Raw genomic sequence first — 12,027 nt, 5'->3', positions numbered from 1 at the left:
TGGTACGCAGAGGAATCATATATGTCATGTGTCCATACATGCATTTAAAAATGCATCAAAATGTATTTATATATAAATATGATGACATATAGCCTATATTTCCAGGTGTTGATACTTTACATTTAAATACAGGAGTTTTTATTTACTTTAAGAACAGTAACCTGTCAGTTTTAACTTTTAAAAGCACATTTTAATTTTTTAATTTTTTTTTTTTTACATATAAGCACAGTATAGGGTTAATGTTCAAACAGTTTATTATGTTTAAAGTGCTGACAATATTACTCTTAATAATAGGAATGAATCTGCCACAATTTTTGAACTGTACAGAGCTGTAGCTGCTTTACTGGGCCTACACTACTGTATGTCAATACTGCTCATTATGGTGGTACTTGGAGAGACTATTTTTTTTGAGGTGGTATTTGATGAAAAAAGTTTGAGAACCACTGCCATAGGGCAATTAAATGAACAAATGATATGTTTATACCAAAACTGACCAAAATATCTATTAATAATTTACATTCAATGTTTATAAAAATACTACTACTGCTGCTAATAATAATAATAATAATAATAATAATAACCATGATAATAACAATGATAATAACAATTATTATTATTTATAATTATTATTATATTTATATAATAATAACTAATTCTAAATATGTTTCTGTACTTCCTCAATATTTCTCAATATTTTCACCTCTACCAAAAAATACACATGAAAATAAAATAGACATTTATTATTGTTATTATCATTATTATTATATTTTATCAATTATTCAAATAAAATGTTTATTTGTATTATATGTATGTAGACTAGAATAAGTCCACCCTGGATATTAATCAGAATATCAGTAATAATTAGTAATAATTGTATTGTTTTTATTTATTTATTTATTTTTCGGGTTTTAGCAATACAATCATATTAATAACCATACCATTGGATTACATCAAGTATAATAATAAACAAGGAAATAAAGAGATTTAAATAATAAAAAAGAAATAATACATAAATAATTTTAAAAACAGCGTACAGAGGTAGAATGATCAAATTAAATAATATTCATAAAGTCCTTAGAAAATTTCACAATGTTTACACTATAAACATTTTGTAATGTAGTAATTAAACAATTTAAGTCACAAAGAAATGTTGCAGATTAGGTAATGATGAAGAAAATGTACATTTGTGAATATAATATTGACCCATTAAAATAAATAAATTGGCTAAAAATGCTGTTATTTTTGTCATGAGAAAAGCAACAAATTGTATCACACATGAAAAAATCGATGTTAAACTTACATTTTGATGTTTAAAAAAACAAATAAATCAGATCAAAATACTTTAACGTGGGCATTTGACAAAAAGATAATCTTAAAAAAGACGATACTATTCATATATATATATAATATATATATATATATATATATATATATATATATATATATATATATATTATATATATATATATATATATATATATATATATTCATTTTAATATTTATTCATCAATTGCATATTTTACAAGAATGTAAATCTCCATTATATAAAAAAAGAACTGTTCAATTTCCAACAGTACAGCTGTTTTAACATAAACAAAACATAGTCAAAAGACTCACATCATCACATTTTGCCAGGGGAAGAACAGATTTACAAAAAGATATCAAGGTGTTAACAAACATTCACAGTTTTTGTTGCCTTTTGATTAAGAGAATGCTTAATCGAGTTGACATATGGCTTGACCTAAATTGTTAAAAGCAATAAAAGATGTTTTGGAATGCACAATTTACATTTATGAATATAATATTTTGCCAAAAGAATCATGAGATTAGGCGACGCAGTGGCCCAGTAAGTAGCGAGCCTCAGCTGGGTCAGTTGGCGTTTCTGTGTGGAGTTTGTGTGTTCTCCCTGCGTTTGCGTGGGTTTCCTCCGAGTGCTCTGGTTTCCCCCACAGTCCAAAGACATGTGGTACAGGTGAATTGGGTAAACAAAATTGGCCGTAGTGTTTAAGTGTGAATGAGTGTGTATGGATGTTTCCCAGAGATGGGTTGCAACTGGAAGGGCATCCGCTGTGTAAAACATGTGCTGGATAAGTTGGCGGTTCATTCCGCTGTGGCGACCGCAGATTAATAAAGGGACTAAGCTGAAAATAAAATAAATGAATGAATGAATAATGAGATTAATAATGAATGTTTCATTAAGAATAGTCTTATTTCTGTTGAGGCCATAAAGGCCAAAATGAACATCCTTGCAAAATAACTTGAAATCTTTCTACATTTTTCTACATAAAATTAATTTTTCTGTATTTTCATCCCGTCAACTATAACGTGACGTCACACCACCCTCATCCAATCACCGGCTTCCGTGTATGTTCTCAGATCACTTCCTTGTTTTCGGACTTGTCATGCTGCGATTGGCTAGAAAGCGTGTCAGCGTTTGAATGGGACTCTCCGTATCCATTTTTCTGTGATGTACATAGACGCCGGCTGCAACAATGGGGCCGTTAAGAGTCATGTCCGTGTTTGGATTTAATGTTAGTGTGTTTGGCGTTTTCTCCGTGCGGCGCTCGTGATGTGGACTCCAGCTACGTGACGTGTGGATCTCTGGTCAAACTGATGAACACTCGGCACAGCGTCAGACTGCACTCGCATGATGTCAAATACGGCTCAGGTACAAAAGTTACCGGTGTAAACTTCATCTGTGTGGTCCATGTAGCCTTCAAAGGATGCTTATGTCTGCTAGCCTAGTGTGGAATCTTCACTTTTTGTTTTCTATTCACTTGAATTGATTACAGTGCTGCTCGGTGTCATAACAGCTGGTGCATGGATGGATTAGCCAGGAAGCTAATGATCATTTTTGCTAATGATAATCCTTTTTTGACATTAATGTTTAGTAGAGTTGTGTATCTGTCTTCTATAGACCCATTTCCCCTTTATTTTGCTTACGATACATTGTGGTATATATTATAAACGATTTATGTAATCATGACAACAGGTGCACTACATAATACTAACATGTACAATTTTAATGTACAGGAAGCTAATGATTATTTCTGCTAATGATAATTATTAATTCATTTTTTTTTCGGCTTAGTCCCTTTATTAATCTGGGGACGCCACAGCAGAATGCACCGCCAACTTATCCAGCACATGTTTTACACAGCGGGCGGATGCCCTTCCTGCTGTAACCCCATCACTGGGAAAACATCCCTACCCACTCATTCCACCATACACTTCGGACAATTTTGCCTACCCAGCACCTGGAGGAAACCCACCGCGAACACTGGGAGAACATACAAACTCCACAGAAACACCACCTGACCCAGCCGAGGCTCGAACCAGCGACCTTCTTGCTGTGAGGCGAACGTGCTACCCCTGCTTTTTTGACATTATTGTGCAATAGAGTTGTGTATCTGACCTTCTATTGACCCTTTCAGATCCATACCTGTTTTTTACGGTTAGGACATTAAGTTACATGTATATCTCATAACAGATAGTATCGTCACCTTAGAATTATAAGGTTCTATCTGCGTTCTGAATGATTTTGAGATATTGAGCTCCAAAGTTTTTGCAATCCATAGCAAACAGTTTGTGTGTAACATCTGTTTTTAAAATAAAAAGTCTTAAAATTTAAACCACTTGTAAAAACCATCCATAATGTAAATAAGTTGTCATTTAATAAGAATATGTCAATAACTAAATTTTGATAAAAATGTCAGATAGAACTTTATAATTCTAAGGGGACGATATGTAATCATGACAACAGGTGCACTACAAAATAATACTAAAAGGTACAATAATTATATATTTGATATTAAATATTATATAGGTCTGTGATATTCATTCATTTTTCTTCGACTTAGTCCCTTTATTTATAGGAGTCGCCACAGCGGAATGAACCACCAACCTTTCCAGCACATGTTTTTCCAGCTGCACTCAGTACTGTGAAACATCCATACACACTCATTCACACACATACACTACAGCCAATTAGTTTATTCATCTACAGCACATGTCTTTGGACTGAGGGTGAAACCAGAGCAACCAGAGGAAACCAGCAGGGGCTTGAACCAGCGACCTTCTTGCCTGTGAGCGACAGTGCTAACCACTGAGCCACCATGTCGCCCTGATATTTGTTATGCTATTTACTATCAGCTACTATGGGGGATTATATCTGTTGAATGAACTGTAATCTGTAAAATTAAATAACATTGGAAATATTAATTAAAACTACAGATTTTAAAATAATATTTTCTTTAGGTTTAACATATTTGTACATGTCCTAATAATTTTTTTTATTCTATTATCAATTTGTGTCTCAACATACATTGACTGGAAGAACTCAGAATAATTGAATAATAATTAAATAATAATAATAATAAAAATATTTCACACAGATGATCTTGATATTTTAGCAGTTCTTGGAGTAAATAAAAATTGTATATTATCCACACACTATGTGCATATGCAGAAATTAACCATAACTGAACAATAAGCAAAATATTATTAATTAGGGTTATATTAAATATATGTAAATATGTATATTTCATAAAGTATATCCATATATTTTGGCAGTAGTTTTGAGTAAAATGTTTGTATAATTATCTATATGTGTCTTTACAAAAAATACCAAAATAAAACAGTTTAATAATAAAAAATAAATGTATATTTCCTGTGTTTGATGCCGATATTTTTACAGTTATTTGGGTAAAATTTTTGTATAATTATCTATATGTGTCTTCACAAAAATTACCTAAATAAAATAGATATTAATAATAAAACAAATGCATATTTCACTTAGTGGATGCAGAAATTTAACAGTTATTTGGGTAAAATGTTGTATAATTATCAATGCGTGTATATAAAAATTACCAAAATATATTAGTTTAAAAATAAAACAAAATATGTATATTTCACTCAGTGGATGCAGATATTTCAAGAGTTATTGGGTTAATTTTTGTAATTATGTATGTGTCTTTACAAAAACAAACAAAAAAAAGGTTTTAATAATAAACAATAATGTATTTCACTCAGTGGATGCACATATTTTAACAGTTATTCGGGTGAAATTGTGTATAATTATCTATATCTGTGTTTACAAAAATGACCAAATAAAATAGTTAGTGTATATTTCACTCAGTGGATGTTTTAGCAATAACATGCCTGTATAATCGAATGCTGTTCACGCTATTATAACAATTGTTATTATTCCAACAATTACTGATTACAAATATTTATAAATGCAGATTCAAGTATATGTCTAATAATATTATAGTATGATATGTATTGTAATATCATACTAAAAGAACCACAGACTATAAATTAATCAGTTTTAATACTTGATTATTCTATATATACTATGGTAATAAAGTAAATAAATACCATGATGAAATTGAGATGTTTACATAGTTTAATTAAAGAAATTTTACCCTCCTCGGAATTTCTTTTCTTTTTCAAATATTTCAAATATTAAATTATGTTTAACAGAGCAAGGAAATTTTCACAGTATTTCCTATAATATTTTTTCTTCTGGAGTAAGTCTTATTTGGTTTATTTTGGCTTGAATAAAAGCAGTCTTTAATCTTTTAAAAACCATATTGCTGTCAATATTATTAGCCTTCTTAAGCAATTTTTTGATAGTCTACAGAACAAACCATCATTATATAATAACTTGCCTAATTACCCTAACTTGTCTAATTAACATAATAACCTAGTTAAGCCTTTAAATGTCACTTTAAGCTGAATTCTAGTATCTTGAAAAATATCTAGTCAAATATTATTTACTGTCATCATGGTAAAGATAAAAGAAATCAGTTATGAGAAATTAGCTATCTTCAACTATATATGCTCAGATTTTACAAGCATTGTTTACACCTGCAGAAGCGGGCAGCAGTCAGTAACGGGTGTGGATTCAGCTGATGATGCCAACAGCTACTGGCGTATTCGTGGAAAACCAGGCAGCGTTTGCCAGCGTGGGGCACCCATTCGATGCGGACAGGCCATCAGAATCACACACATGACCACCGGACGCAACCTGCACTCCCATCACTTCAGCTCGCCGCTGTCTAACCACCAGGTAAAACACACAATACTCTCCTGTCTTAAAGCTGGCATGAAATAGAAGCTGTCATAGTATTTTGTTCTCTATTGTGGCGTCTCTATTGTGAGGAAAACAGGTTCTTGAGCCTTAAAAAAAATGGACTGAGTATCTATTTCCATCAATCCAGTCGCTAGTAAACAACACTAAATCTCATTGTAAGTAAGGTCAGAAATTTTTGAGCTTTCCACTTCTTTATTCCAGAGTTGAGAGGAGATATCATTGATTGAACAGGGGAAAATACTTTAATTTTATATTTAAATAGAAATAAATATATATAAATAATAATATAGTAAATTCATATAAATAATAATGGTGCGCACAGGTTAAATCATTACACTAAGCACTGCAGTATTCCATAAAAAAAAATATCACCACATGTACTATGCAGCTAAATATATTCATCAGTTCATCTTTTCTGTTCTGTGCACATATTATAGGAAGCAGTTTTATCATTTAATCTATAAAATGTTCTAGTATCTATTTCATGGTACTAGCACTTTTCTTTCAGCAACTAATTTATTTTAACAATTTATTTGTACTAGTATTTATTCTATAATAATAATAATACATATTATTTATAATGCACCTTTCTTAGACTTAGGGCACTTTCACACCTGTAGATCGATTGTTTTGTTCTGAAACGGGTATTAAAATCGTTAAAATGTTTATTTTTGCTCTTGATGTAGTTTGGTTTTAATGCAGCAAAGTTTCTAAACATACCCAAATAGTTCAAACAAGTCACGTGCGATTAAACTCTCTTCACGTTGGTCAGTTTCAGGGTTTATTTCCCAGAATCCTACGATTCCACTCAGCTGTCATACGTGTTATTTTAATTTATGATATTGAGAAATAAGACATTATAAGCAACAAGGTGCACTTTAATTTTAAAACCACAGACATCTTCACCAAATATAAATCAGAGAGGTAAGACTTTCTCATACAGCCTCATTTCAGTTGTCAAGTTTTGTAAAAATGTATCTATTAAATGAATCTATGCAAAAATATGTTGGCTAGAATGCCAATTAAAGATGAAGCGAGACTGCAGTCAGATCATGAAGTAGATCAATGTTGATCTTTCTTTCGAGGTGTCAGTGCTGAAATGAATAAAAACAATAGGCCTAATACAAAATATTATAATATGAAAAAAATGATCTGATGGTAATTTCTGTCAATTTTCCTAACGGATAAACAGCACTGGGTAATATTTCAGCATGTGAAGAAGATTTTTATTTACTAAACCTATATGAAGACACATTTAATTGGGTGAGTGGAGGGCCCTACATATCTGCCATTATATATCTTTTTGAAAACAGGTGATAGCTTAAGGCAAAGGGGTCATAAAAGAGCATGAGAGAGGACTTGAGAACCATCTGTGTCAGAAAGGCATGAAATGTATACACATATGTTGAAACTGTCATGTATATATGAAAATACACACACTGTATGGGGGAGAAGAGTCCAGTTTAGATGTTTGAAACATATATACTAGTCATGATTACCAATGTGAACTGTATGTGGAAAAACGGTGATGATTGTACTAGATCTGTACATTATAAGGGCCAACAAGAAGAGGCGTCTTTAAATAGGGGTCGTAAAGGAGTAGGAGCTGGGAGAGGCCTGTTGAACCAGTAAACAGCTGTGAAAACACAAAGGTGGGAGGAAGCAAGGATAAAGGGGATAGCAAATTTGAGGGACATTGGATTGTCCTGGAGTGAGACTAGAGATGGGTCTGCTTATGGACGTCTCTGCTTTTTTGGGAAATATTCCAATAAAGTATATTCTTCTGATATTCATAACCCCAGTCTGAGCTAGAGTCATTAAGAGAAAAGCCAGAAACCACAACACATGCTGTCACTTTCGTATTTGACATGAAATGCACATTTACTGGTATAAAGGACATCCCATCCTACTCCTGATTCTCTCTTCAAATAGTCGTATATATGGCTATTACACAACCATAATACACTGTGATATGGCTGGTTCGTTAGTTCATATAATTGTTTTGCTCTCTCACTACAAGTGAGCCGCTCCAGAGTTTGTTTCAGTTGAGGCTGAGACCACCTCATTCAGGTTATCTCGAACCGAGTGTGATTGCAGGATTCACATATGCCAAACAAACTGCGCTAACTGGGTTCCGACAGGTTCCAATACAAACGTCTATGTGTGAAAGCACCTTAAGATATTCACTCCTTATTCCTTTAGTAATACTAGTCCTATCAGAGCTGTAGCAAAAAAAATATTCTGCATCAATTCTGAGATTTTAATAATGCATTGTTGTTCTCTTATACAATGGTTTCCAAACACAAGGATCAGAGATTTTCAAGGATTAATGGTCATTTTAGGGTGATCGAGGTGATCGATTGGTCGTGGGACAATGAGCGGGGGTGTTTTACCTTCTCTGCACTGGTTGCCTGTGCAATTTTTCAGTTCTTTTTAAATCACAAAATGGTTTAACCCTTCCGTATCTGTCAAATGCATTGACTGAACATCAACCCATCTGTTTCTTCAGTCATCAAACCAGAGATTATTATGCAGGGGTGACTAGATTGTGGTACGCTCCACTCCTCTGTATTAGATCAGTTTTTAAATCTCAGTTGAAAGCTACCTTTTTGATTTGCCGATTTAGAATTGTTTGATTTTAATAATTATTTTACATTGTTTTTCTGTGATTTGTATTGTGCAGCACATTTGTGAACACTTGGTTGAGTTAAATAGTGCTGTACAATAAAATTGACACACTGGAGCAGCGTTCAGAATCATTCTTTACAAGCTGCTTTATGTTTGCAGGAAGTGAGTGCGTTTGGGGAAAATGGAGAAGGAGACGATTTAGACGTCTGGAACATCCAGTGCAGTGCCACATACTGGGACCGTGAGGACGCGGTGCGATTTAAACACACCGGCACCGAGGTTTTCCTCAGCGTTACCGGAGAGCAGTACGGTCATCCAATCAGAGGCCAGCGTGAGGTCCATGGAATGCCTTCGCCCAATCAGCATAACTACTGGAAGGTGATGGAGGGGGTTTTTATTCAGCCCAGCAGTGACCCTATTCATCACGACGAGCTCTGATGATGCCGATACATCAATGTTGTGAACTGCAAAAAAAACCTTTCTATATACATTTATCGGTCCAATTCTTATATACGTGTTGCAGATTTGTCACTTCTACACATTTGCTTCGGAGACAGAAGTCACGCACAATATGTACATCACAGACAAATAGATGAAAAGGTTTGTTTTACTGGATTTCTTATGAAGGGAATTTGTTATTTGTACATAAGGGAAAAAAAGGGCAAGGTTTTGGGCCACAAAATCGACTTATTTATTTTAGAATTAAATATTACACTGGAACAAATTACATTGTTGACTTGCAAAATAATTTTGGCCATCCTGAAATATTACTGGATTTACTGTGGGGAAAGTGTAAACTGGCTATTTCTGTTTTGGTAACACTTCACAATAAGGTTCAATTAGTTAATGCATTAATTTAATACAGTTATTACATTATGAACTCATTTTTGCTGTTTGGTAACAATACAACTGAAAGTTTAAGTTATATGGCTAAATCCAGTACAGTGCACTAAATAGTAACATTTAGGTTCAAAATAAATACAATTTTTGATTGTAATAATTAGTAAACATTAGAATGAACATGCATTGATCAATGAATGCCTTAGAAGTAGTTTTCATTTCATGTACTTAACTAATGTCAACAAATAAAACCTTATTGTAAAGGGTTACAAATATTTTATTTTCTAATAGGACTGCTTTTGTGTAGACTAATTCCCAATCCCTTTCATACTGTATGTGACCTGATATGTACATAAATTGACAAAAGCGTGAATAAATTTTTGGAAATATTTGCATTTGATGTTGTCATTTGCGTTAAAACGAATGATAAATACACTTCTGATTTATTTCAGTCATAAAGTACCATGTGTTTTTTCAGTTCATCTCATTTTTTTCTGGTATACGCACAGAGCATCCAAACGGGGGCAGCATTTAACTACAGTTCTGACACGCATGTAGCTGGAGAATTAATGTACAGTACAGTAAACAATATTTCTAATAGTATACACAGAGAGGGACCATGAGGAGAACTAACCGCTACATGCACAGAAAGCACCTAATAAAACTTTGTGAAAAATGCTGGTTGTAATAAGTAATAAAATTGGTAAAACGGACAGCTCGTACGTATGATGTGATGGCGGATTTAATCCATCACAGACAGCACACATACGTTGGGCTGACGTCGGCCGAAGCTCAAAACGTCTGCCCCTTTAAATTCTAACATCTATATATGGTCGGCCAAACATACGCATGATAATTCGGTCGTGTGTTCCATTGTCCCAGCTCATCAAACGTCGGCTTTACGTCGGTTAACGACCAGATGCCAATGAAGCACTTAAGCACTCATATCTCGTGCCCATGAAGAAGCCGGCAACAATTTTGGCTCACAAGTAAGGTTTCGCGTGTATATTAAATTAACCAAACGCGACAAACATCATGTCTATTGCGTCTGTCGGTCCAGCTTTTAAATAGCCTGTAAACAATCCCTACAACTATACAATTCAATTTATTGTAATTTAACAATTTTTTTTCATTGTTAACTGTTTTTTTAATAATGAAAACGGGGGGTTCCACCCCAGTGTAAACTGCTGTTTGCTTTTATTTAAAAAAAAAAATTATATTTAACTGGTCGCAGTTTTACAGTTATGGTTGGTGACGACGTCTTCTCCTGCCCCTCTGATCTGTGGTGTGCCTCAGGAATCCATTTTGGGCCCTGTTTTGTTGTCTTTGTACATGCTGCCTTTAGGTTCACTTATTTTATTTCACAATGTCTCTTTTCATTTGTATGCTGACGATGTCCAGCTTTATATTCCTGTTACACCAAACTTTTTAGATTCACTTGATTATTTTAGATATGTCTGTCACAAAACTTTCTCTGCCTAAATGAAGACAAAACTGAGTGCATTCTGTTGACAATTCTAAGAGGTCAACCATTTCATATCCAGCACATGTCTCCTTCCTCGCTTCAGCCATGTGGTAAAAAAAACTTGGGTGTGAGATTAGACAGTAGTCTAAAATTTGATAAGCAGATTAAATTGGTGATTAAAGCAAGCTTTTTTCAGCTTCACCTTCTCTCTAAAGGCAAGCCCTTCCTGAGCAAGGCTGGTCTTGAGAAAGTCATGCATGATTTTGTTAGTTCGCGTTTGGACTACTGTAATGCACTTTATGTTGGAGATAACCAGTCATGTCTTCATCGTTTGCAGCTTGTGTAAAATCTACTCCCTCCACTGGCTCCCTGTAAAGTTTAGAATTGATTTTAAACTTTTGATGTTTGTTTTTAAAGCCGTGAATGGCTTTGCTCCCACTTATTTGTGCAAAATTTTGAGAGCTGTGATCTGCTGACCAACTTCTGCTTGAAGTCCCTCGGTCAAGATAAGCAGTGGCAGGTCCTAAACTCTGCAATACCCTTCCAACTGAGCTTCGTACAATCACTGACCTGCCAGTCTTTAAAGCCAAGCGTAAAACCCACTTGTTTAAACTGGCTTTTAATGCATGACACTGAAGCACTGACACTTCATTATGTTTTAATGTTTGTTAGATTTTATTGATAGTTTTTCTATTGTTTTGCATCGTCTCCTTTTCTGTTGTGTTGTATAATTTGCTTTTACTTGTGTAACGCACTTTGGTCAACCTTGATTGTAGTAAAGTGCTATATAAATCAAAGTTGATTGATTGGTTGATTGGTTTTTATTATGGCTTTTCTAAATCATTTTTCTCAGTGTTAAAATTAAAGTCCTTTAATTAAAATAAACATCTTGTTTTTACAGAGTGACATCTTAATTTTTATAAATGCATATATATATATATATATATATATATATATATATATATATATATATATATATATATATATATATATATAT

The 12,027-nt window shown here is 33.5% G+C and overlaps 1 protein-coding gene across 1 annotated transcript; it reads left to right on the top strand.

The window, feature by feature from the left end:
• Positions 1–2,404: 2,404 nt before the first annotated feature.
• sdf2l1 (stromal cell-derived factor 2-like 1) lies at positions 2,405–9,960 on the top strand. Its single transcript, XM_056457414.1, is given in 4 exon segments — positions 2,405–2,521; positions 2,523–2,668; positions 5,877–6,073; positions 8,885–9,960. Coding segments are annotated over 4 exon segments (651 nt in total). The 5' UTR covers positions 2,405–2,492; the 3' UTR covers positions 9,164–9,960.
• Positions 9,961–12,027: the final 2,067 nt, after the last annotated feature.

Source organism: Danio aesculapii, chromosome 5 (assembly GCF_903798145.1).
Source record: "Danio aesculapii chromosome 5, fDanAes4.1, whole genome shotgun sequence".
In the NCBI taxonomy this organism is placed as follows: Eukaryota; Metazoa; Chordata; class Actinopteri; order Cypriniformes; family Danionidae; genus Danio; species Danio aesculapii.
Note: the sequence above shows the minus strand (reverse complement) of the source record. Positions and strands in the feature narration are given on the sequence as shown.